The sequence below is a fragment of the Gymnogyps californianus genome, chromosome 2 (assembly GCF_018139145.2).
Source record: "Gymnogyps californianus isolate 813 chromosome 2, ASM1813914v2, whole genome shotgun sequence".
Lineage (NCBI taxonomy): Eukaryota > Metazoa > Chordata > Aves > Accipitriformes > Cathartidae > Gymnogyps > Gymnogyps californianus.
Genome location: NC_059472.1, coordinates 22,192,252 through 22,219,909, shown reverse-complemented (window position 1 = coordinate 22,219,909; position 27,658 = coordinate 22,192,252). Strand labels below are relative to the sequence as shown.

The 27,658-nt window shown below is 37.9% G+C and overlaps 1 protein-coding gene across 1 annotated transcript; it reads left to right on the top strand.

Moving 5' to 3' along the window:
* The first annotated feature begins 4 nt into the window (after nucleotides 1-4).
* Nucleotides 5-27,658, top strand: DCAF13 (DDB1 and CUL4 associated factor 13). Its single transcript, XM_050891146.1, has 11 exons — nucleotides 5-108; nucleotides 2,110-2,309; nucleotides 3,616-3,723; nucleotides 5,499-5,588; nucleotides 6,490-6,645; nucleotides 7,378-7,455; nucleotides 11,499-11,581; nucleotides 13,542-13,706; nucleotides 17,076-17,211; nucleotides 25,724-25,887; nucleotides 26,718-27,658. Exons 1-11 carry the CDS (start codon nucleotides 39-41, stop codon nucleotides 26,803-26,805), a joined length of 1,338 nt encoding a protein of 445 aa, XP_050747103.1. The 5' UTR covers nucleotides 5-38; the 3' UTR covers nucleotides 26,806-27,658.

The following is a 27,658-nucleotide window of genomic DNA, read 5'->3' as shown; positions in this document are numbered from 1 at the left end:
CCGGCGGCGCGGAAGCGGCCGCGTGTGCGGAGGCGAGGATGCGGGTCAAGGTGCTGAGCCGCAACCCCGACGACTACGTCCGCGAGACCAAGCTGGACCTGCAGCGCGGTGAGCGGGGCACCCGGAGCGGGGGGCGGGTGGGCCGGCAGGGCCGAGGGCGGCGGTGGCGGCGGGAGGGAAGGCGCTCGGGCGACCGCTGGCCCTGCTGAGTTGCCGCCGGGGGGGGGGGCGCGCCGGCCAGCTGCGAGCCGCGGAGCCCCTGGCGGGCCGTGGCTTGGCCTGCCCTCCCTCCCGCCGCCGGGCTCGGCCCGTCGGCGGAGGAGGCGGTAGCGGTGGCCGTGCGCATGCGCCTGGGCGGCCCGCCCCCGCTCCTCGTGCTGCGGGGCCGTGACCTGCCGTAAGGCACCGGCGAGGCCTTGGGGCGCTCGGCGTGGGTGCGGGCCTTCCCCGCCGGCTTCTGCTCCGTGCTGCCCGGCGGCAGGGCCCGCGGGTGTCCGTCCCAGGCGGTGGTGTGTGTGCGGAGAAAAACGCTCGCTGCCCTGTCACCGGGCCTGGCAGGAAGGAGCCGAAATCGGGGTTCTCGGGGTGCCAGAGCGTGGTCTGGAAACGCCGTTAGAGCTGGAGTGCGGAGCTGGAGGGGGTTAGTCGCCGTTCTGGTACTCCGAGATTGCTCTTAGCATTACCTAGGTTACCCTTAGAAATCTTTTGCAGTTACTACTGTTTTTTTCGTGGTACATCTCATTCTGCTTCTTGCATATCCCTTATTAAAATGGGCAAAAATCTTCTAGATTTTACACATTTTTAGATGCGGCAGCTGTAGCCTGGTAGGTGAGATGATGACTTTTCACGCTCTGTTCTGCTTGTCCTCTGTAGAACTGATCTTACACAGTCGTGCAGTTTCACCTCTGTAACATGATAGAAATGAGGCTTAGTTTTTATCTAGTGTCAGAAATAAAGTTTGTAAAATGGCCACCCTTTGTCAGAAAGAGCAGGAATAAAACTCTGGGCATCTTGGATGCACTAAATCAAACTATTTTGAGCAGGATAATAGACCTGTATTATTTTAAATTGCATATGCTTCATTATTTGATTGAATGAGAGGTAGGTGGCTATGTTGTACAAAGTAGCACCATAACTAACATTTTCTAGTTATTTAATTGTGGTTATATACTTATAACATGGAAAAATATTATTGAAGTTACCCACTGGGACAGTAGCTGAATGCATCTTAATTTTCTAAGCGGGATTTGTGTGTAAGCTGTTAAGTTGAATTCTCTGTCATATTACAGAGTGATACTCAACTCCATTTCATCGGAGATTTTAGAGGTTTTCATATGCATCAAATAGTCTTTGGAAACCAGCAGTCTGAACTAAGTATCAATTCTTAATGAGTGGTCCGTTGTCTTTTGCTCTACTGACTTTTCAACCTTTTTGCATGAAATAGAATGAAAGAGACAAAAACCAGAAGCACAATGTCAATATCCACTGTCTGTCGCAATTTATTGCAAGGTATATCTGTGCAGGTGGGTGCAGAGACACCCTTCCTTGAAGCTTGTTGGATGTAAACACTCCTGTCTGGGAAACCAGATAGTGTTAGCAGAGGACCAAGCTAATGAAACTAATGAGTCTCATTTCTGAGCCAGGGCTGGCTTGCAGCTGACTAAACATGAAGAGAGCTAGGCTGCCTCTCTTTGTGCATGTCCATGTAGCCGTGTCCTTTCTGTGTATGTTAGAGTTTAGTGGTAGGAGGTTGGTATTGTGGGGTGGGGTGGTTTTTTTTTGCTTTGTGGTTGTTGGTTTTTTTTTTTTTTTAAATAATAGTTGCAAGATATCCACAACTTCCAGTTTGTTGTGTACATTCATATCTTCCCTTGAAAAGGACATCAAGTAATTTCAGTTATTTCAGACTTTATTAACTTCGAGCTTGTTAAGTGAGCATACTAATGATCCCACGGACCAATTTCAAAACAGTAGGAATGGCAAAAATCTTAGTGTTGCAGAAAATTCTCCCATGGCAGGAAAATCAAAGAGAAGGGCTTCTGAATTCAGCGTGCCTTGAACTACACTACATACCATGGGTTTCTAATGTATGTGTTACTCTTATTGCAGTTCCAAGAAACTATGACCCTGCATTGCATCCATTTGAGGTTCCACGAGAGTACACAAGAGCTCTGAATGCAACAAAGCTAGAACGTGTGTTTGCAAAACCCTTTCTTAGCTCACTTGATGGCCACAGAGATGGAGTTAATTGCATGGCCAAACATCCAAAGAGTTTGTCTACAGTGCTGTCTGGAGCTTGTGATGGAGAGGTAAGCTGCTGTTACAAACCACAACAAACAAGGTACTTTTCTTCCTTTTCTTTTTTCTTTTTCTTTTGTGTGGTGGGTTTTGTTTTGGTTTTTGTTTTTTTTTTTTTTAAATGCCCCCTGCTTACCTTTCTTTTGTGTCTTTGTTCAGCATGATACCCTATCTTCTCTCAGAAGGTGCAACTTACCCAGTTTGGGGCAGTGTTTCTCAAACTGCAGGTTGTAATCTCCCATCACAGAAAGGCAGCAGCTTTCAGCTGTGAGCAGAGGGTGTGACATTCAGTTCGTCAGGATGGAGCAGTGAATGTTAATATTTAGAGTTCATAGTGATTGCTTTTTGCTGCCCACGTGACCCCCCTCCTCACCTTGAAGATGTTAAACTGCTGCAGATTAAGATGATTGCATGAAGTCAGATGAGCTAGGGGGAAGGGGCACACAAACAAAAACTTTTTGGAATAATAATTTATCATACTGCCTAAAAAATGCTAACCCTGTATTTGTTTGATTATTTTACATAAATATTACAAATAGCAAGCAAGGACACTTTAATTGGAGTCAGTTGCAGAAAAAAATTGCCTGTCTTTTCTGTCTTCTCTGTCCTCTCTCACCCTTACATTGTTCATTTGGTAGTACTTGTGTATTTTAAAGGTGTCTTCTGGGTAGCTGGTTGCTTTCTGCTTTTTATAGAAGGTGCATATGTCATGCAGTAGTGTAAGGGAGATCAGTGTCTTCAGAGAGGAGGGGAATAAATCTATATGAAACGTTGGACAGATTTCTTATCCACTGATAGAGTGAGTAAAGTACTGGGTACTTTAAATACATACAAATATAAAAACTGATCTCCATTTCTTTGTGTTTTAAATGGGCCCAAATGCTTTCAAACCGAAACCTCTGTGAGAGGTGGACATCTATATAAAATGTAGTACAGCAACTGGACTGTAAACATTCTGTTGGTTCCAAAGGCTATTTCTTTGTGCTTTTCTCTTCAGAGGGGTATTTTTTGCTAAAATTATCACTGCTGCTGTCTTTTAGCAAGAATTCTAGTTCAAAAATAGAGGAATGCAAAAATACGGTAAGTACACAGCTTGGGTGGGGGAAGGGGTAAGAAGGAAAGAGCCGCACTTTTACAATTTTTTTTTTCAAGAAGGGAATAATTAAGTAGTTTTAACATTGTAAAATCTGGCCAGTGTTCAAGCCAGCTATGCCATTTTGTTACAACATGTGTGATCTCTTGTACTTGAATTATGAACTGCAGTTGTGGGCTGGAGAAAACTTAAATAACAACAGAATACTTTTCTGTTTTTAACAGGTTAAAATTTGGAACTTGACCAAACGACAGTGTATTCGTACTATACAAGCCCATGAAGGCTTTGTTCGAGGCATGTGTGCTCGTTTCTGTGGTACATCATTCTTTACTGTAAGTATAATGTGTCTCATTAGTACAGTATGGCAGTACAAAGTGCCTGTTCACCATCTGTTTTCCAGTGAGCAACTTACTCTCTGCCATACAATATTTAAATATTGTATGAATACATCTATTAAATTTGTCAGTGAACCTGACAATTCTATTTCTGATGAAATTTTTTTTGATGCTGTGGTTTGGATGTTATTCAAGACTATGGAAGGGATAAATACCAGAAAATTGCTAATGGATGGTCATGTAGTTAAAACTTGAGTAAACTAGTTTTCGTTAAAGTAGTAGATAGATTATGTTCATTGAAAGACATACAAATACTTAAAAAAGTAACCATTTGCATATACTATGATTAAGCTGATTAAGTCAAGATGGTTCTGTGTTAATTAAGCTTTATTAACTTATATCAACCACAACTGATTCAGTTGCATGTAAACCGTCTGGAAATAGTATGTATTCCTGTTTGCGTTAAAACAATTCTAAGATGGTACAATAAAAAAAATTGGTTTTGAAGACTAGAGTGTCCTGAGGTTTTGCTTCTTTTGAGCTGTGCATAGAAGAGGTATTTTCACTACTATATATTTATCCTTTCTGAAGTATATACCGGGTCATGAGGACAGTAGTTAGGATGTAGGGGAAGTCATAGCAAAAAATTCTAAGTGACTCCAAATTAGAATCTCCTTTTGATAATCCCTCTGCCTGAAAATTGGGAGAGGGGAAGAAGAAACAATAGTAGTGCTGTCAGGAGAGGAAGTTAAACTTGTATAGCTAACATTTTTTTGGCCACTTTGCCTGATCCAGGTCACTGCACAGCCATGCAAACAAAAGCTTGTGCTGGCATAGTGCAAGAGGTAGCATAGCGTTAGAGACAGGCAACTGGAGCAACTGAGGTGGAAAGTGCCTTTAACTGTTTACATGCTCATCAAAATGACTTCCAGAAGATAATTTGCAGTTTAAGGTGCCATTTGATTAAGAATCACAAAATGTAGCCTAAAAAAATAGTCATCATTCCAGCTCACCTTTTTCCTATTTGACCCTGGAAGTATCACTTTTGAAAACTGGAAAAGATTCATGGATTGGGATAAAGACGGTTGAATAGGTGAAGGAGAGGTGGTGGTGGTTGTGGAAACAGTGACAAGCAGGAAATCAGTCATCTCCTTTCACAAGCAGACAGATCCTGAGACAGTCTCTGAGCAGCAGCCACTTGGGAAGCCAGCGCCCGCCTCCCCTTTCTTCTTCCACTACCCCAGTTTTTATTGCTGAGCGTGATGTTATATGGTATGGAATACTCCTTTGGCCAGTTCGGGTCGTCTGTTGTGCCTGTGTCCCCTCCCAGTCTGTTGCCCACACTTAGCCTATTCACTGATGGGGGAGGCAGGGATGATGACTGACAGAGTGGGGGAGGAAAAAATGCCTTGACACTGTGCAAGCACTGTTCAGCGGTAGTGAAGACACTGGTGCCTTATCAGCACTGTTTTAGCCACAAATCCAAAACGCAGTGCCATATGGGCTGCTATGGAGAATGTTAACTCCATTCCAGCCGGATGATGTACATGTACCTTCTCAGTTTCTAGCGAAATATTATGACAAGGAGAACTAATCTTCAGCTTGGAGGTATAAAAGGGAACAGTGAATAGGCAGGAGAGAGCACTTTACTTCTGTGTGTGTCATAGATGATTCTCTTTTGAAAGGCTGCCTGTACTTAATTGCAAAGCACATCTAGTAAAATAAACAATATATTTACGTAAAACTGTACATGCTTTCTCCAATATTTGCAGGTTGGAGATGACAAAACTGTGAAGCAATGGAAAATGGAGAGCCCGGAATATGGAGAAGAAGAAGAACCTATTCATACAATTCTTGGAAAGGTAGTAATCTAAGTTTTGATTTTCCCACATCTCTTCTTTTGAATTAAGTTTGAACCAATTCTTATCTAGCTTTTGGAGGAGAGAGAAATAGTTTGATATCACCTCCTATCATAATGGGTTGTAAAGTGATGGCATCAAATTTTATAATGGCACTTTTAAAGTATCTTCGTTTTTATTACATTTATTTTACATGTAACCAGAAGGGAATATCTCAAATGCCATCACAGATTGCTTAGATCTGTCTCTACTAATCATTCCTTTCCTGCGAACTGGTCAGATCTTTCTGTAGTCTCTTTCTCTTCAGACGTGTGTTGTCAGTGCTTAGTCTGCATTAAATAACTTTCTTTTTATGCCAATACCTCGCAGCCGTTCAATACAAAATTTTAACTTTACGTCTTTCTTTTTGACAAAAGCAGACTAAAAATATATACTTCAGCACTTCCAATTTTTGTTAAGCTTATTTTAAGAACAACATTAAACACTTTTTGTAAATAGATAGTTTGAAACTCCTTGATTACTGTAATGTCTATGGAATCTGTTCAGGTCCCCATTGAAATTTGTAGTTGTACCCTTAAAATTTCCATTTGCTCTCAAGTCAGCCAGGACTTTGTAAATGGGTTTCTAATGCTGACTCCATTGTAAATTAACAAGAAATGCATGCATGCACATTAAGTGAGTACACAGAAAGCTAGTCTATTGTGTAAGGGTACATCTGATAAGATTTAGTTTCTGGTAGCAGTGGTGACTTGGTTTTCAGTAATATAAATGAATAAAAACATGGCAGACTCGATATGCAATGATTTATTGATCTTTTTTGTAACAACATACTTGCATATTTATGTATATGATTGGTTTTGTAAATTGTTTTTGTTTTGGGTTTTTTTGTCGTTTTTTTTAAAAGACAGTCTATACAGGAATTGATCACCACTGGAAGGAAGCTGTTTTTGCCACCTGTGGCCATCAAGTGGACATCTGGGATGAGCAAAGGACAAGTCCCATGTGTTCTCTGACATGGGGTTTTGATAGCATAAGCAGTGTAAAATTTAATCCCATTGAGGTAATGTTTCTGTTGTATATTGGAAATCAATATTGTTCTTGATCAGTATAAGATCTAAACTCTATTAACACCATCTTTAACGGCTTTTTCCAAATTTAGATTTTGATATGTGTTTTAACATAATATTTAGGGGGATGTATACATATATTTTTATGGCTATATTGCTTTGGAATATAGTACCATATATTTTCATGTTTTTATGTTTTGTCTCTGTTAGTGGGGGAGAGGAGAGAGAAAAGTAGGATGGTCTCCATTCTGCCCATGGCAATACATATCCTGTACCTCAATCATACAATGTAGCAATTATGTGGCTGTGGAGCTCTCATCTGTTGCAGTACTGTACTCCTTGTGACCAAGACGTCTCCCCCTCTCCATGGCAAAACAATTGCATTTGATCTTCTACAGCAGTTCCTATATACTTCTTGGTTGGGCTGTGTTCGTAAATGAAGTGTTTATGAGGAATTGGTTGTTACTTGTGAAGTAGAGAGGACTGGGTGGATTCTGAAGCTTACAGGGAAAGCTATTTAAAATATTTGTGCTGAATAATTAGCTGCAGAGAAAGAACAATGAATGTATTTCCTTGACTGAAAAAGGAACTATTTGACTACCAGCTTTGTGAAATAGATTAGATACCTAATCTAAGCTGTTAATCATACTCTAGAAGTGTTTAGAAGACCATGCGCACTGTTTTGTGGTTTTTTTTTTTAATTTTTTTTTTTTTTTTAATTTTAGACATACCTTTTGGGAAGCTGTGCTTCTGACAGAAATATTGTGCTATATGATATGAGAAAATCAACTCCATTAAAGAAGGTAATCTTTTTCTTTTTAGCAGAAGCTTATGGCACTAATAATCATACTGAATATGTAAATAGTCTGTAACTGTTGATGACAACAGAGAAGGAGAAGCTCTGAACTGTGAGTTCACTGAGTTTTCATCATCTACTTTTGAGTCTTTTAACTGAGTTTGAATTAATGCTGGGATTTAAACAATGCAGAGTTAGAAGGGCCCTTTTCTGCATTCAAACGGGCTGTCATGCTCACTCTGTTGTAATTTTTGATAAAGTGCCTGACCTGACAGCAATTTCACAATAAGAACTTTATGTTCCTATATTGCACTCTGTCTCTGTGTGTGTGATTTTTTTTTTTTTTTTTTTTTTAAATTTTTTTTCCCCTCCTCCTTGCCGGAAGGAAATGAGGTAACTTGTAAGGCATTTCCTTTCCACCATTGGAGAGCCTTGCTCTGCATTTGGAAAGGTGTTTTTCTTTTGCACGGAGATAAACCCTCCCCTATGCACCTAGTATAAACATTCAGAAATCCTTTGCAGTGGAATCAAAATTGTATTTATATGTGGAATTTACCAATGACATGAAGATTCCTATTTATCTTTAAGGGAATATAAGTATTTATTTAAAACAAGAAGCCAGTAATTCATACACACATATTAACCTTGATCAAGTTCAGTAGTTTTGAGCCCCAGAACTATCTTAACAATTTTCTTCTTGAAATACAATATTCTGGCTTGTGAATTTACACTCAGTATCCTTCTGGTATGTTATGTACTGTCTGCAATGACACTGGTCTGATATACACTAGAACACTATAATGGTACTCAGTTATGAAATAGGAATGTTGTTGGCATAACAGTATTTCTTTCTCTCCCTGTGCCCCACCAATTTTTAATGAAGTTTCATTTGGGCCACTGAGACAGTGCTTATAAAAAATCATCAGTGATGCCAGTTGGAGACCTGAATGTGAAAATGAACACAGCCAGTGCTGTAGATCTGCAGTTACAAGTTAAAAGGATGTAGTTTGAGCCTTTGTGAACCAAGTTCGAATCTAACAGAATTTTACATATGCATATATGCTAAATATATAAAAGTATACATACATGCGCATATATACACGTGTGTGCACATATGTATATATGTGTATCTCATGTTGTAAACAGCATGCTTAGGTGCATTTCCTGCTGTAGGAATAAAACACTAATGAATACTGCCTTGCATCTGTGGATGCAGTACTGGGTTTCCTGCTGGGATAGGCGTGATTGTCCTGTGGAGAGGCAGGTTGAGTGTCCGTTTCTGCATTGAGAGCTAAGAGCTCTGTAACTCCCAAGAGAAGGGTGCTGCTTATTAGAGGTACCTTACCGATCTATGGGCACTGGCTTCTAGCACTGCTGTGTTCCTGGTGTTTGATCAGCGAAGCAGCTCACACACTGCCCTGAGTTTGGAACTTGGTGGGATTCCCTTCCTTAATGGAAATAGGAGTTCAACTTTCCACATCATGAAGCAGTAGCTCTCTTGCCCATTTGTCCTGTCTGTGAGTTTCAAAGTCTTAAGTTTCAAAGAGGGATGGATAAGATGGTGAGATGCTGTCTAAGTGCAAAGTAAGAACTACTCTAAAAAAGCTGGGAAAAGATGAAGGGAAGCACTCCTGTTGCATGACAAGGGGAAGATGTTTTAATAGAGGTTGGTACACTTTAAAAGTCATTCTTGTGCAACCTGTGGGATCACAGGAAAGCTTAGGGTGTTTTAAAGATAGACTTTAGCATTTAAACAGCTGACAGGAACTGTATTGTCTGTTGCTTGTAACATTCTTAGCTGTTCACCTCAACCAAATACCTTGTAGGTGGTAAAGGAGGACAGATTCATTATATGGGTGATCTAGTTTTGTGTTAAAGTAGTCTCAAAATCTCCGGGCTGATACTCTTTGTAAGCAAGTGCTCACGGTTAAAATAGATAAACCAAGATAGCCAAGTCTTCAGGGACTTCACAACTTTGACTTGTCTTAATAAGGACTTTTTCTTATTAAATGACTAAGTGTATCTACAATTGATTAAAAAAAAGTGTCAGAAGATGGCTCTGCTACAGGTTTAGGTAGTTCTGAAATGCCCTTATTAACGTATTTACAGCAACTTAAATCACTTCCAGCTCAGGTTGCCTTACACAGTTGTTACTGAATATAATGCTAGAACTGTACAGAGAATCCTTTTCTTATGCACTATTTTAATTCCAAATGCCACTGCTGAAATGAACTGAATGCTTGTAAATTTGGGTGAAAAAATATTGAAGCAAGGTGTGGAGCATGGACTTTGACCAAACCTGACCCCTTTTGAAAAAGAGCTAGATTTTTCAGCAATGTTAGAGTTATTTTGTGGCATGATTTAAAATATTTATTATACATATAATGTGTTAACATTAATCGTGTACTCATTTTGCAGTGGCTGAAAAACTTGGACAGGGAAGAATAAAGAACCCTCCTTGATTATTAGCTTCCCAGATATGTGCAAGGTTTATAACTAGAGGAACAATAGTGAAATCTGAACAAATTCTAGTTGTCACATTACCGTAAACATAGGGCTTTTCAGTGGCCTATCCGTTCAGTAAAGTCACTTTTTAAAGTAGAGATCGCTTTAGATGTCTGATGGTTACATTCAGTTCTGGATGCATGTAGTTTCTGAAAATAAGCACTATTTTGCAGCGCAGACTTCATATTGAACAGGATAATGTCACCTAGGAAATGAGGACCTATGGAGAATGAGAGTTACAAGAATATGCACACACTCATAATATTGCAATCTTTTTTTGGGGGGAGGGGTTCAGTAGAGGTCATACTATTAACTTGCTTTGAGATTGTGTTCATTATTGTAAAAGTTATAATTGTATAACTATATTTTGTTATATGTATGTAAATTTATGGTGTTTGGTATAGTAAGCTGAGAACAAAAATGAGTTTGGAGTACCATAGCGTTAAACACGCAAATTTCAGGATTTTCAAGTAGAATTATGGCTGGCCTGGAGTATTGTGGAAGATCCTGTTTAGAGCTGTTCAGTTTGTTAAAAAGTTGCACTGTAATTATACATCTACTTTGTGTCAGGCGTACTGTATGGGATTTATTTTTAAGTATGATGGTTGAAAGCTCCTCCAAAACTCAGCAGAAGCCAAAGCTGTTGTGTTGTACGGAGTGTCAGATGACCTTCTCCTTGCCTTCCCTTCTCCCGCAGGGGCCCAGCTTTTACAGCCACAGCTGCCCTCAAAGGTGGGGGCATCCGACATAGCTTCTTAATGCCTGTTGTCTAGTCCACTGTTAGCTAAGTAGAAGGGTCTTATTAGGCTGTCATCAGCTGCCTTCCTCCCACTTCAAGGCAAACTGTCCTCTTTGTAGCCATACGCTTACTAGCAGCAAGGAAATCTTATGAATGTGTAGCAAATGATTCACTGCTAATACAGTGATAGTGGTGAGTAGATTACAACACAGTAACTTCTACATACATTGTGCTTGGCACTTCAACAAGAAATGGCAACTGTCCTGGACAATTCATGAACTGCAATTTCAGAGATAAGATAATGAAGGGATAGTAATAACTGGGAGAACATCAAAGTGTTATAATAGCTTTGCAAATGCTGGTTCACAGCGTCAATTAATGACTATATCCCTTGAAATAACCATTTAATTAGGCGCGTTTATAGATTACTTAACTGAAGATTCCTGTAAATATGATGGAGAAGTGAAATTTTTGAGAAATTCCAGGTTTACATGTTGACCATGTTTACGTGGTTTACATGTTAAATGACCACTTAGAAGAATTTGCTTCTAGGATGACTTACAGAAGAAAATTTAATTGCCGTATAGCACAAAGCAGTGAGCATATGATGAGGGACAGGAAGTTCTTGAGTTCCAATTCTAACACTGCTAAGGAAACGTTCTGTCATGTCACTATTCCTCTGCCATATCTAGAATCTAGAAATCTTGTATCTAGAAAGTGCTTGTCTCCAGTGGTATAGGAAGTTTTGAACTATAGCGAGTATTTTACTGCCTGTAACAAGGTAGCAATGTGTAAATATCTTTCAGGTTATCTTGAACATGAGAACAAATACACTGTGTTGGAACCCCATGGAAGCTTTCGTTTTTACTGCAGCAAATGAAGACTACAAGTAAGTGTGACCTTGCTTTTTGATAATCCTGATCATGTTATGTTTTTAATTTGTATCTTGGTGATTTATCATCATGCTAAAATAAATTCTTAAAAAAGTACTTAAACTCTGAATTTGAATCACTTAAGTAAACCTAGAGAATTAATAGGCTCACTGATTTAAAAAAAAAAAAAGAATTGATAGTAGACTGCCTCTTTCTCTGTATTTCAGTACCTGGGGGTGGGGGGGAAAAGTGTAACAGAAAAAATGCAACTGAACCAATGCAAGTGTAACTTGCAGTGGGACCTGGAAAATAAGTACTATTGGCCCAGTCTGAAGCAATATAAGTGTTTATTTTCTTGCCAGCTCTTGTGAAGCTGGATATATTGTACTGATCAGCTATTTTGATGAGAACATTTCTTAAAAAAAAAAAATTAATCTTTAGTGAAACAGTTCTGGAGACTGCAATACTTATCCTTTCAATGTCTCAGAGGAGTTTTTACTTTTGAACAATACTATTCATGCGAACAGCTAATCTGATATTGAAAAAGCTGTCTCTTCAAAACTAGGCCACTGCAAAATGTGCTCCATATCTTCTTTTCCAGGAAGTCAGTGATCTAACAATAGATCACTGTTTTCTTCTAGAACATAGAAATTTTATCACTTATCTTAAGGCTGTTTTTCCAAGGAAATGGAATCTGGCCCAGACCTTGAAAGTGGGTGTTGTATCTAATGTACTGGTTTTCACCTACTTTGGTTATGGTATGGTAAGGCTACCAGGCTACCTAATCTGTTTGTTTATATGTCTTTTTTTCTCTTTTTTTTTTTTTTTTTTCTTTCTTTCTCCTTCCCCTTGCTAAACTAAAAATGGTGGCTGTTACTGTCAGGGGCAACTCTCCTCTTGCAAACTAAAGCAGTTAGCATAAGCGCAATGGCAAATGCATGTATCAGCAACACACATGCAAGTGTTAGCTGATTATACGGAGTAGCGGTTTTGAATATGATGCTAGCATACTTTTTCTTGGGGAATTTAGAAGGAAAAAGCAATAGTTGCCAGTAAACTATTGAATAAGAGACATCGAGTTAATTCCAGTTATGCATTCATCTGCAGCAAGGAGGGTGAGAAACCTGCTAAATTACAGATTTTTAATATAGTAGTTCTACTAAATAGTGTATCTTAAGCAGGTTTCATTAAATGCTTTGTCTGTAAAGCACCTTTGCTTATTGGCACTAGGCAAATTAATGATCTACTCAGTTACTACGCCTTGCTATGTATCAGTGGGCTTGTTGATTCAAAGGGAGTACAGGTGGACCTCACCGGAGCTTTGAAGTGCTTAAGAGTAAACCAGCTGTGGTCCAGCAGCTGTGTGTTTATCTTCTACGGATAGTGTGCTCTGCTGAAGTAGTATCTCCATGTGTTGAAGGACCAAGCTTTCCTTGAACTCCTACATTGTCTGGCCTAAAGACAATTAGGCAGTAGGAAAGGGTGCCAACCAAACGGGAACTTCACAGTAGACTCTGGATTACTAGGAGTTCCCAATATGGAAATATTTAGAAACCTTGCAGGGTTGATAGGCTTGCTGTAATGATTCAGAGATGCTTGTCCAGGTTCAGGTTATATACTTACATCTGAAGATGGAGTAAAGGAGGACAGTGTCGTGGTTGGAGAAATAGGTTTGGTCAGTGACCCATGAACAGATGATGAAGGGAATATTGGAGACTATCTGTTCTTTGACAGTGAGCAAGAAACCTAGGTCTGATCCAATAACTAAAGCCTCTGGTTAATAAACTTTTTTCAAGCCCTAAACAATGCATCTTTCTTTCTTTTCATGTGTTATGAGCAGCTTTAAAGAGTTCCTGCTGCAATGTGGATCTATCCTTAAGCGTGGTTTATGTATGATTAAAGTAGCTGTTCAGCAAAAATGTACTATTTATTTAGGAGTTGTTAAGATACTAAGCTGTTGATGTATTTATTTTAAAGCTTATATACTTTTGATATGCGCTATCTTGAATCACCTGTGACGGTGCATATGGATCACGTGTCTGCTGTTCTTGATGTGGATTATTCACCCACTGGGAAAGAATTTGTCTCTGCCAGCTTTGATAAGTCTGTCCGCATTTTTCCTGTAGACAAAGGTCACAGCAGGTGAGTGATTTTACACCTTCCTTTCTTGCTGTCATTCATTCCAGTGACCTCTCTCCCTAGTCCTCAAAATTCTTAGTTCATTCATTAACATCTTCATTGGAGCAGTCACTTTCTGTGAATATTGAAATCTTATTCTGTATATAACGAGGTTGACAGGTTGTGTAGTTGACAGATAATGCTGGAATATGTATTAGAGCAGAGCTTCTACTTAACGGATAGCAGGACTTAATGCAGTTTTGGATTAAAATTACAGTGGATTATTGTTCTTGGGTGTACTCATTTGTATTTTACCAAGATGAATCCCATCTTATTTTCCTCTTTATGTATCTTTAATGCTTTTAGGTCACTTTGTACTGTGTCTATCACCACTTAAGTTTGCAGTGTCTTACAACATTGTAGCATTTGGTTTTCTAGGGACTGTGTTCATCCTATATGGATGATTGCTAAAGACGTTGCTTGAAAAGCACTGTTGTATGAATTCCTGAGGATCAGTTTGGGACACTTGTGATCTGTTTCAGTACGCTTATTACCTTTTGTTCATATTTTGTTAACCAGGTTTTGATTCATGTGACAATGCTTTGAATACAATTCACTTTGAATTAGTTTTTCATGTAAGATTTCATAAGGCAGTGTATTAAATATTTTGCTGAAGTTCAGATTGGATCTACTGTGTCTCTGTTGGTGGTTTTTTTTTTCCTTTCCCCCCCCCCCCCCCCTCCTTTCCAGTTTGATGAAAATTGAAGCAAGTTATCAGATCTGTCTGCTATCATTTGTTCTTCATAAACCTACCTTCATTATTCCCTGTCAGTTCTTCCTCTTTTTTCTTTATTCTTAACTTTATTTTACTTCTAGTTGCCTGCCTCTCTCCAACCTCGGCCCCCCAAAAAGTTGCTACTAGGTCAAGTTCTAGGTGGTTTGGGGGATGGAAATGTTGAAATATTGATTGGGGGAGGAGTATATTTTTATTATTGATTGAGGCAGTTATGTATGTATTATTCAATGTAACTGTTTGTATGCTCCTATACTGCATTAAAGATTGAGAGGGGCTGTTTACATTTTCCTTTTAAATGTAATCTACAGGTAGTTTTTATTTTCTTCCTGTCTTGCAATAATATTTTAAATGTAATTAGGTATTGTAGTTCCTTTGTGGGTTTGTTTTGGTTTTTTTAATTCTTTGTATTATTAAACAATATGGTTAGCAGCTCCTGTGTTCTACAGATTTTCCTTTCTATGGAATAATAATGTTCACAAAAGTGGTGATATGCAAAGTTAAAGCACATCATTGGGGAGAGTTTGCACACCCCATAATGCAACAGTAAAAGGCTTTATTCCGCATTACAGCAGATTGTTGCCAAGGCCTGTGGAAGGAATTTTCCTCTTTGTCCCCCCTTTTTTTCCTCCTCTGGGTGGTGGCCATAAACCTAGTGAGGAGAAGCCTTACAAATGAAGAACTAAGCTTCATATAAGCTGACACTTAAAATTCTTTAGAAGCTGGGCTTTTTCAGAATTGCACCGTTCACATTAATCCCATGGAATGGAGAAGAGTCTCCAAATGGAAGATCTGATCCCACTTGGAAAACTGAGAGGGCAGTTAGGAGCATCTGTAAACAGGGATCCTGACAGTATTCCAGTTTTGACTTTTGATCTCCCACCAAACTTAAAAACTCCTAACTTCCATTGCTTTCTATTTTATTTTAAAATGAAAATTTAGATTAGGAAATTGATTAGCCATAAGAAATAAGATTTATTATGAAGTTGATTAAATTTAGTAAATTCTTGGTAAACAGAACCAGATGTCTGTGCGAATTTTTTAAATGACAGATCAGGTTATTTGGCCATGTTTTTGTGTTTTTCCTTTCCCTGAGAATGATATTTAATAACTTGTGATGGCAGCAACAGGAGAGGCAAAGGCTGAAAATTCAGAATAAGGAAAGGAAAAGTACTTAGTTCCCCAAAGGTGGGTGAAGAAAAGCTGTGTTATTGAGCCAAATAGTAAAATGAAGTAAACATAGAAATGCTTACGAAAATGCATATGTGCACACACGCTGTTAAACATCAACATCAGTAAAAAGCTGATTAATGTTTTCTGAAAGTATGAATGTTTTCTGAAGGTACTCGTGCTCGGTCTTCCACATGGTTGTTCTTGTAGAGCATTACTTGAGTGTGAATTACAAGAGGTGGTTAAGCTCATTAAAGCTTATTTAGGGTCATATATTGATTACTTCTGTTTTTCTCACAACCCCTCCAGCTCAACCCCGGTCTAGTTTTTCCACGACACTTGAATAGGTGGTGTTTCCATATTCCCTTTCCGTTACTACTTGGATTTTACTTGTAAAAATAACTGAGTAGAAGAGAGAATGGTCTATGAGCTGTAGTGCGTGACTGATATAGCAAAGGAGTATTAGTGGACAATAAGTAGGCCTTACTTATTCCTCACCTTTGAATGCTAATAAATAATTAAAATTGCCAGAAAAGTGTATTTAGTCCTATATTTTTATAGCAGAAATAAAAGAATAACTTTACGAATTATATTGTTCAGCCTGTTTAGTACCTACTTAATGAAAATTAGATAAAAGTTTCATTTAAATATTGGTTTAAATGTAACATGTAGAAACATTTTTCAACAGATGCCAGCACTTGTTGAGCAGGAGTCTGATGGGCAGAAATTAAATGTAGTTTACGCTTTAATAGGCACACAGCTGTTCTGAGTACTTTTTTACTAGCTGATATTTCTTGTTGAGTTCTTTTTTGCAGGAGTGGAGACTTTTGAGTTTTTAGGGTTTTAAAATTTTTCCTAGGAGTCCTTGAGACAATGATAAGGAAGTCCACTTATCATTGGGGATAGGAGGGAAATCACAATGAAGAGTAGCCAGTCCATTGCCATGTCATAAATGGACAGCTGGAGGTGTTTACTTACTGTTCTCTTTCCTGTTCATAATGGTGGTGTCAGATTCTTTGGCACCCATTCTTCTGTAGTCCCATTCTGTAATGCCTGATCAGTGTAACAGCATGTTAATGAAAATTATTTTGGGAACAGTATGCATGTCATACTGTATACCCATGGCATGTTTTGCAAAAAGAGTTAGTCTTTAGCTATTTACTGTAATTTCTATGAAAGCACTTATTTTAAAAGCATCTTATTCTAGGTGGTCCTTTATCAGTCTAACCATCACACTTTATTTGAATCTCTCTCTCCATAGATTTGAGATCAGCACAGTGTTTAAAAAAAGTCAGATTTAAAAAAAAAAAAAAACAACAAAAAGTAAAAACTAAATTTTTCCTTTAACAGAATGCTTTCTGCTATTTGAAAGGTAATGTTGGTGGGAAAAGAGATGATAGATCATTTAAAAATGTTTCTTTTTGCTTTAGGGAGGTATATCATACAAAACGAATGCAGCACGTCATCACTGTAAAATGGACTTCAGATAACAAGTATATTCTGTGTGGCTCAGATGAGATGAATATTCGTCTGTGGAAAGCTAATGCTTCTGAAAAACTGGGAGTGGTAAGAGTTGCATTTTTCTTTTTGTTGTCACAAGACAAGATGTTTGGGGTTTTTTGTTGTTATTACAACTGGTTAGCCTATTCAACTTCCAAAAACTTGTTTCTAAAGGGAAAATGTAAAATTGTAGTTTGACATTTGTATTTAATTTGAAAACTGACATGCGCAGTATAGCTCATTGCATTTACTGCAGCTTATAATAATAATGAAATTATATGCCTTGTTATTGCTATACAAGGTGACTTTTTTTGTCGTGTTTAATGTTAACAATAGTCATCAGTTCTAACTACACTAGATTAGAGTTTTTTTACCTGGGTGCTACAGGTGAGAATTCATCCCTTTGCACTAGAGAAAAAGCAATAAATTCTGGTTTGCCATATGTAAGTCATTCTACTGAAGCTCAGGATTACTGCTTTTAAAAATTTTGACTGGCATGCCACTCGTTCATGTGCAGTTCATACCGTGATGAGCATATGCATTGTAAAATAGACCATTTGCACTGGTGCATAACTGAGATTGTCATTGACCTATGTAACTCTCGGATACCAAGTGGGCAGACTAGTGTGGTGCCTGAAGTCCATTTAATTCAATGTAAGTCAGTTTGGTTGAAGTGTTCCTAGTAGGAACAGACATCAGTCTAATTAAATACATGTCTTTTCAGTTACACTTGTTCAAATGTTTATGTATAGACAAAGCCAAAATGTTCTATTACGGTTACCACTTGCATATATTCATCGGCACAGTTGTATTAAAGTATTGAATGACTCTGAAGAATTAATTTGACACTTTGTCCGCTGGGAGTAATCCCTTTACGTAGCTTTATATTGTTACTGTATTTTGGAGGTGCTTACATTGCTTTTTCTGAGCCCATCAGCATAGCTGTCAAATAAAGCTTGGGGGAATTTCTACTTGATCTTGTGAAAGATTGAGTGGGGAGGAAAGGGAAGCTGTAATTCAGGGAAGAATATTGTCCAGTTAAGAGAATGGATCTATTGCATAGTTATGTCTAGGGCTGCTTGTGGTTACCTGAAGCTCCATCAAGTTACAGTATCTGCATAGGAGGGAAGGGGAGCAGAGCTGGGAGAGGTGGCATGTGAATGGGAGTGGTAGGAGTACTTAGGGCTGCAATGCGGAATGGGATAATTCATGGACTGTTGTGCGCTGTGGAGCACTGGATATGCAGTAGCACAGCTAAAACAACATGTATGTCTTTAGCCATGGCCCACCATAGGTACTTGGAAGTCCTATTATTTTTCTCATCTTTGCTGTAGAGCTATAGATAAACCCCCCCCAACTTTGTAGCCTGTACAGTATTTGTGGTTACAAGCTACTATTTAAGTTGAATTTCTTTAATGGAATAACCCTTCTTTTTTGTTGAGGATGCTAGTTTTTTTTTTTTCCTGTTCTGAATTGATTCTTGGAATTTTCCCATGTAGTACTTCAGTCAAACATTTAAGTATCAGTCCCATACTTGCTAATTCCAAGAACTCCGCAAACCTCATTATAGACTTTACTTTTTGATTTAACTTTTTTGTTGAATTTGCTTAGACAATGTGGTGTTGGGCAGAAATATTATCTGTTTTCCTATTGCCATATCATATGCTCATGGCAATGCCCTTCTCACCTGATTTTACAGTATTAACTGAAATTTTTCTCTCTTTATTCACTATATTCTTAGTGAGAGAGCATGCTGTCTCTCTCTAAGATGCTGTTCTATAACAGAATTGTGTGGTATTTTTGATGTGCAGCTTTACTCTGTGCCCTTTGTGTGAAGGACAAGTGGGTAAAAAGAATGTTGAAAATACTGTTTTCATATAGAATGATTCCTAATATTTTCAGGTGTGAACAGAAATTCACTCTATTGACTACTAGATGGCATTGGCTCCTTTTCTTATAAAAGAGTAAGGATACTTGGCTCTGGGAAGTAATAGGCAAACCCAGCTAGTCCTGCATCATAGAAATACTACGTACCAAAAGGACAACTTAGCTATTGTTTAAGTATCCAAACTGTAGAGTGGTAAATGACATTCTGCTCTTTTCTGTAGTATTTGCATCAGTGAAAACTGGCCATGGATGGGCCTAAAAAAGGCACTACCGATTATGACTATTGGGTATTGGATATGGTCTGCACATTAATACTTGTGTTCCTTAACCTGACAGTGAATCTTACATAAAATAGCCTGTCCTTTTTTTTTTTTTTTTTTTTTTTTTTTTTTTTTGTCTAAGTACAGTGTTGCTGCTTGACATGCCTCTTGGAGGCTGCGCGTATCATTCGGTTCTGCTGTTGTGGGACTATACAAATGCAGCTTTTCTAGAATGCATGCGTGCAAGGGTTTGTAAGCATGTCTGTCAAAGCTCTTTGGCTATCAGCTCCCAAGAGAACTAAGTCAATAGCTATCTATAACACACAGGTCAAGTGGCATGTGGTTTTTTGTTTGATTTTTTTTTGTTTGTTTGTTTGTTTGTTGGTTTTGTTTTGGTTTTTTTTACTATCAGAAATGAAAGTCATCCCATCATTTAGAATACAAAACTTATCATCCTATCTTAAAAAAAAAACCTTGCAACATCAAAAGACATCTTAAAGCAAAATTACTTAGAAATATAGGAAGAACTTACAAGGGACATAGTGAATTATGTAGAAAAACTGCTCTCATGTCACATGGATGACGCTAATGAACTTGTGCAGAATTATGTTACAATAAGAAGAGATAATGTTGCACATCCCCATATCTCCCCATGTGTTCAAGCATGATGCTGTTGAAGCCTTGAATTTGGCGAGACACAGAATTTGGATATTGGATAACTATAGCAGCTTGGGACAGTTACTTGTTGTTAAAAAAATTTTTTTTAGAAGCACTATGAAATTTTATTTTTCAGATGTTTAGAGAGTAATTGTTGCTAATAGGACTTAAGAGTGGAATCTTTATGGCTTATCACGTTCTTAGATATACCTTGGAAATGTTGCTTGGATTCAGGCAACTGTGCCAGTCCTTGTTCGATCCAACCTGGTAGTTCCTGTGATTCTTAACGTTGCAACTGTTAATGGCTATTTATCAGGTTCCACTGTTTTCTGTAGTACCTGCTCCTTCTTTTTTAGAGGATTGGTGTTCTTATCTTCATAGACATATGCTTGCTCATTTTATAAATGTCCAGTTCTTCCATAGTCTGTGGCTATTTTTTGAACATTTTGACTATTCAAAGCTGAACATTTAGTAATTCTGTCGGAAGTGTCAGAATATGTCTTAAATGCTTAGTTGCTTGGTCTGCTGTTTTTCTTCGCTGAGAAGATTTGATTGAATGACTCATCCAAAGGTCGCTGTATTTCTGATAGAATGCTAACATCTTGTAATACATTGTATTTTAAGATGGATATTTTTGGGGTGGGGATGCATGGAAACCAGCATCCTGAAAGAGAAAGAAAAATGGTAATCAAATGTGTTGGTTTTTTTTCTTTTGTGAGTACTTAGTCTTACTTGTTTTTCACTGGGTTCCAGGGAAGTTATAGTGAATATATAGTACTTACGTTGTGACTGATGAACATTTATCTAGTTGGAAAGTTGCACTTTCTGAACTGTGGCTACCCTAGCAGTCATCAGTTCTGACATGCATGTTTCTTTTGGTTTTTAATGTATTTGGCATCGCACTCATTATTCAAAATCAGTGAAACATTAAAGTAAGAATAGACGTCTCTGGAGGAGCCAGAGGCATGCTGTGTCTCCACTCCACTGACAATTAAGTCTGCATGGGTTTTATATAGGGGTGACAAACCCCAAATCTCTTTGTTGAAGCTACTGCAGACGTTGCTTTAAAATAATTTGCAACGTTTAGGTTTTTTTAATAAAAGCTGATTACATAATAAATAATTATTATTAAATAGGACTTAACAGGTGTTATTTTTAAAGCAGTAAACATCTAGCTCTGCATGTCCAGAAGCAAAAGACTTAGTTAAACAAGACTTTCGAGATACTCCAGACTGTTCAAATACTGTACATAAAATATGATGTTAAGTATGTTTGAGGCTTTTGTACCTGTGCTCTTGGAGAGGTTTGGGATTTCTGAAAAGGTAAATGACTTTGGCTTTTGAGGAAAATAGAGCCTCGTCTGAGTGAAAAGGCTGGAAAAGCAGCAGTAATAGAGTAGATTTCAGTTAATAGAGTAGAATTAATCTAATTAATACAAAGAAAGGGATAGATTTTGGGCTTTTGAATTGTAGTGAAAGCAGTGAAACATCAGTAAAACTTAAAAAAGCTGTATTGTTCTTCAATCTGTTGACCCATAAAAAAATCTACACCTGCAGTTCTTAGAGTGTAAATGCTTAGTAACATTACTTCTGTGAGTAACAGCTGCAAAATTTGGTTCTGTTACATTTCCAAAGTAGTTAGGAATTAGAACAGAGCACTGGACAATTGCAGAAGAAAACTTTCTGCTTGGGAATGATTTGTATTTCAGTAAGTGTAAAACTAGTGTGAGGAGTGAGTGTAACAGTAGTGGAGCATAGGTTTGCTGCTTTCTTACGTGATGCAGAAATAACAGCTTTTGAGTAAGGACTGAAAAAGATAGGAGAAAGTGCAGTTCGTTGTGGTTTAACTCCAGCCAGCAACTAAGCACCATACAGCCACTCACTCCCTCCTCCCCAACCCCAGTGGAATGGGGAGGAGAATCGAAAACAAGTAAAAAGCGTGGGTTGAGGTAAGAACAGTTTAATAATTGAAATAAAAAATAAAATATTATAATAATAGTAATGGTAATGAAAAGGAAGATAACGAAAAGAGAGTGAAATATAACCCAAGAAAGACAAGTGATGCACAATGCAATTGCTCACCACCCGCTGACCAATGCCCGAATAGCGATCCACCCCTCCCAGCCAACTCCCCCCAGTTTATATACTGGGCATGATGTCATATGGTATGGAATATCGCTTTGGCCAGTTTGGGTCAGCTGTCCTGGCGGTGTTCCCTCCCAGCTTCTTGTGCCCCTCCAGCCTTCTTGCTGGCTGGGCACGAGAAGCTGAAAAATCCTTGACTTAGTATAAATGCTACTTAGCAACAACTAAAAACATCAGTGTGTTATCAACATTATTCCTATACTAAATCCAAAACACAGCACTATACCAGCTACTAGGAAGAAAATTAACTCTGTCCTAGCCGAAACCAGGACACAGTTACAAGTCTTGGTTTTGATCTAGCAAAGTGCGTTAGCAGGAGTGCATCAAAACTGTCTAAGTAGTTGTATATCCTTTCAGTCTGTTTCTAGTATACAGTTCCATTTTGTGAGATAAGGCTGATAACAAGCAGTACCAGATGTAGTGTGACATAGCATTCTTTTCGTAGTGGTTTTGGGTTTGTGATTCAATGCACATGTAACTTCATCCCTTTAGCTGTGATTTTGTGCTCTTAACATCTACATTACCTTTTTCTGGTCATCCATTTAGATGTAAAGAAGCTGTAAGTTTTTGGTCCAAGGAAACAATGAGGAATAAACTTTACGGCAATACATTTAGAAAGGTGTTTTCAGCAGAGCAATGGAAAAAAATTAAATAAAGACAAGCTATGGTGTAGAAAACTGCTGGGATATGTTTGCATTCTAAAAATATGTTGCGTCTGTGCTCTGTCTGCCCTAACTTAGAAGGGCAACCTGGACAGGATAGATAAACAGCCATTTCATATTCTCATGCTGAATTACAGGAGTCTCATAGTGTGGAGTTTTAAATACTAAACAGTACAAATACAGCCGTTTTTAAAAGGAGAATTTTATTAAAGGTGGTTTTAGCTCTTCAATCAGGGCTCTGCAAAAATGCTTACCTTCCTTCTGCTTAGATGGGAAAAATAACCAGCCTCGATCATCTGGAGGGAGGAGAGAGGCATAGGCACTTTACTCGAGGACACATTTTCCTATTGCTGACTACTTGGTTGCATTTTAGAGTTCTTTTTCCCCCTTTTTCACTCTAGATATTTGCTGTGAAGTACTGCTGTGGTAATGGCACAAATCAGCTGTCTTTCTGCCACATAATTTCTGTTTCCCTCTTGTGGGAAGGAAGTTGCACATTCACTTTTGAAATGTATGAAAAAAGGGTCATGTCATCTTTAAGCATGTCTTCCACTCATGATGTCATATAAATCCTAATTTATTATATTGTAGAGTGTTCTAGTCCCTATAAACAAAATCTCTAATCCTACTAAATCATCTTCTCCCAGAATGGGAAGTGATGCTGTTCTCTTCAGCTGTTTACGTTGACCTTTGTAAAATGACTTGCAAGAGAGGTTGGAATTCAGTGCACTATTGCAGTCTGCTTTCTTAGCTATCTGCTATCTCTCATACACAGACAGAAACTTGTTATTACTGCAGAATTTTCTTTTACCATCATGTAGATGAGGGTGCACTTAGCACAGCCTGATATATGGGGCATTGGCATTCGGTAGTTGGACGGAAAGTCACCAGCTATGTGCCTTTCTATATACCACATTATACATAAAAATGGAATCACTCAAATATAACCACCTCTTTAATCTATATTAATTTTTTAAATAAGATATCCTGGATGTATCTTTAATTTACAGATTCACCTCTTGTCTGTAGAATCATCAAGGTTATACTAAATCGGCAGCAATTTGCTCTTCTTAAATTAAAGGAAAATCATTGCATTTAATTAAAATAAAAGCTCTTTAATTTGGATTATGTTGGCAGTTTTCTGCAGAGTGGGAACACCTGGGATTTATTGAGAGTGAACCAGCTATTCAGGCTGGCTCACTAGAAGGAATTTCAGTAAAGGGTGGGGTGGGGTGTAGTTTTAGTGGGTTAAGATCGTAAAATTTAGTCGCTTGCAATTTGAGAGGTCATGATAAATGTAAGTAAAGCAAAAGGATTTGGTTTTTTATGAATAAGAGAGTGTGGAGAAACAGAGGTTAAGAGCATTATGTATCTCTGATGCCTGAATAAGAATTTTCTGAGTGATGAGCAACTCTGCATCTGGTACTTGGTTTCTTTATTGTCCCAAAGGAGAAACTCCTTTGCCATATATTTTATTAATACTTGCTTTCAGACCATTAATGGTATTTCGGACCAAAATTATCTGAGTATGATATTTATGTTTTCAGAATTCATGAAATATTCCAACAGAAGTCACTTCTAAAAGTGACTTCCAGAGTGGAGAAGAAATAGCCAATTGCTGATTTCAAAGGGGAAAAAAGCATGTTTCATAATAATGTAGGTGGAATTTCCAGATTTTTGTGCATGTAATAGTTGTTGGGTTTGTTACTGCTTTTTTTTTTTTGTTTTGTTAGTGTCTGAAACTCAGGTTCTGTTTTTTCTTGAGAAAGTAAGAAATTAGTGAAACTGAGTCATTTGCAAAGCTGAATAAATAGAAGTGGTCTGAACTATTGCTTTGCTTTTAATACTTTAGGTGCAGGTAGTAGTGGATGAAATAAATGTGGGAGGGCAAAAGACTTGTGCCACTGCTTGTTTGAAAATATGAAGAGTTTTAAGATGTCTGAATATTGGAGTTATAGAGTGTATTTTGGGTGGGATGGTAGGAAGAAGATGGTAGGATTATCCTCTGTTAATATTTAATATTAACAGATTTTCTGTTTATATGAAAGCTCACTAGACTGAAATGCAGCTGAAATTCCCAGAGATCTGAGCAAATCCAAAATACATAGAGAATGATATTCCTCATGAAGCAATGCATGCTTTAAACAAAAACACAGCACACACATTTTTTCCTTTTGATAAATAAGTGTTAGGACCCAAGGAAACATGACTAGTTGAAAAAAAACCCCAAACATCTTCTGTAGGTTAGCTGTCAGGAAAAGGCATTTCTCACTTTCAGTGTTGTTAATGGTGGCTCAGACATAATTTTAAACATGGATAAAATTAAAGTATTTTGTGGTAACAGTAGCTCACCTGTATTTCATGTGTTTGTGATACTAAGATATTTTTAGCTGTGTGATGAAAGTTGGAACTCCCTGTGTGCCATATAGTCAACCTAATATTTGAAATCTGATACGTGCACTGTGCTTCCTAATGGATCAAGGCGCTGGGTAAGATTTAGGCCACCTAAGGAGCTGTCTGTAAAGCTGTTCATGAAGACAATTCATTTATAGCATTTGTACTTACACTGGCTAGTGATTAAAACGCCTGCAAAACTTTGTTTCACAGCAAAAGTTGATCATCAGCAGAGGTTAGGAAAGCAGGCAGGCTGATCAAAGAGGTTTTACTGTCAGCTATTCTCTCCTTTTTCTCTACAGCACACTAAAATCTGATTTTTCAGGGAGTAAATTCAGTTACTTCACTGAACTTTGAAACTGTGATAATGTTTTGTGTTTGACCATTGGGGTATTGTTGAAATTCTAGGTTTTTAATACTTACCTACCCTAATTCTGAAGTTCCTGTGGTTACAGCCATTTGCTAGAAGGAAGCCATTTGAATTAAAAGTTAAAATTTTGTTTTGTAGAGAAAATCATGATAGTTAAATCCCTGCTCTTTTATAACATGCTTATCTGTGGTGTTTTCCTCATAGCTTGCACCACGAGAGAAGGCAGCTATGAATTACAATCAGAAGCTGAAGGAGAAGTTCCAGTATCACCCACAGATCAGACGCATAGCTCAACACCGTCACTTGCCTAAAAGTATATTTTGCCAAATCAAGGAGCAACGTATCATGAGAGAAGCTCGTCGGCGAAAGTATGTCGTCTTCTTCTGGCTTTGTTTTCTCTTGATCTTAATAAAATGCATCACTGCGGTGCTGTAGCAGCAATGTATGGGAGTGATAGAGCTACAGTGTGTGGGAGGAACAAGTATGAGCTTGTTCATAAACATCTGAATAAGCGATTGTGAACTACTGGATTGATTAACCTTTGATTATAAGGAAAAGGCAGACAAGTGCCAGTGTCAGTGAGGGCTGGCTGCTTCCCAAAAGTACACTGAAGAAAAAAGGGAGCAAATACCATGTTGGAAGGAGCCACAATGCTCTGTTAAGCATGACATGATGCAATATTGCAGTGGAAACAGTGGTTTTGTTTTGGTTTTTTTGTGGGTTTTTGGGTTTTTTTTTAATACCAGACTCCAGGATGAGTGTTTTCCATCACCTGGATCATTGCCATGTTGGAATTTCTAGGAGCAGAAGGTGGCATTCTTTGCTGTAGCCATTAAATTAACGGTAAAACCAAAAAGTGGTGGGTTTTAGTTGTCTTTCTCAGCTGAAAGACTCTACAAACTTGAGCAGCAAATCCTGTTGACATGAAAACCAAGTAAGCTGAGCTCCCAAGAAAAGGCTTGATTTGAAACTTTTCTAAATTAGCCAATTTTAAAGGTGTTTTTTTTTTCCAAAGGGCCAATCCTTCTCAAAGGAGGAAGTACGTGGCTTTTGATTAATAAAAGCAGAGCGATTCTTAATTTTTTTTTTTTTTTTTTAAATTGTAGGATATCTCCATTAGTAGCTGAAGGAGGAAGCTAGTATTTGTTAAATCTTTGTGCTGACTACTGAACTTCATTTTTCTGTCTTTTGTTTCTAGGGAACTGAATCGTCGTAAGCACAGCAAACCAGGATCTATGCCATTTGTGTCAGAGAGGAAGAAACATATCGTGGCTGTAGTGAAATAATTGTTTTCACAGGTACAAAATGTCACAATGAAAGAAAATGTCACTATTGAATGAATCCACTGTACAAAATTTGATGGACATTGGTAAGACAGCATATGGCTCCAGAAATGTGGCTTTTCTTCCAAGTATACACATGCTCTGATTTCTGAAGTCATCGTCTGCTTTGGGTAGTCGTAAGAATTGGCCCTGTAATCTTTTATGGCCATTTGCCTGTCTGATATACTGGCACAATGCTGTGTATTGCAGTGGAGTTTGACCCTTTTGATATAAACAGATAACTTGGTAGTTGGTGGAGGGTATCTGTAGTTCCAATCCTATTCCTTGGTACTGTTACTACAAAAGAAGGATGAAATAGATTTAGATTTGTCAGAGGCAAAAAAACTTTGTTCCATACAGAGTTATAAAATCAGTTGTCTTTACGCTGGTGTCTTTGTTTGTTTGTTTTTAAATAATAAAGTAAACAAGTGACCTTAAGGCAGTGGACTAGATCTTGATTATTCCAGCTGACAAATATACTGCATTATACTTATTACAGTACAATATATTATTTTTCTTTTATCCAAAAGGAATTCAACGGGATTCTCAGACATCTGTAAATGTATTTATAGTTTTGTTCTGTCTTCTTAACTGTTGTTATATGACTTGACAAAACTTCAGACTGTTGAAGTTGCTAATATTAATAATGACATAGTTGAATAAATCTTTTCTCTTTAGCTTATTTAAAACTTCTAAAATCTGGATGAAAGATGACATAAATTGTATAAAACCTAGAAACTTCTTTAGGTGAGATTTTATTATAAGCCTTCTATTTTAAGTTTATATAAAAAAAATAAAAGCTTCACATTTCACAAGG

Excerpts from the sequence above, each read along its gene's own strand:
- DCAF13 (XM_050891146.1), top strand. The coding sequence starts at position 39 with ATGCGGGTCAAGGTGCTGAGCCGCAACCCCGACGACTACGTCCGCGAG. Across the intron at positions 3,724-5,498 it reads GTGGTACATCATTCTTTACT|GTTGGAGATGACAAAACTGT; the intron begins GTAAGTATAATG and ends CAATATTTGCAG. Across the intron at positions 5,589-6,489 it reads TTCATACAATTCTTGGAAAG|ACAGTCTATACAGGAATTGA; the intron begins GTAGTAATCTAA and ends TTTTTTTAAAAG.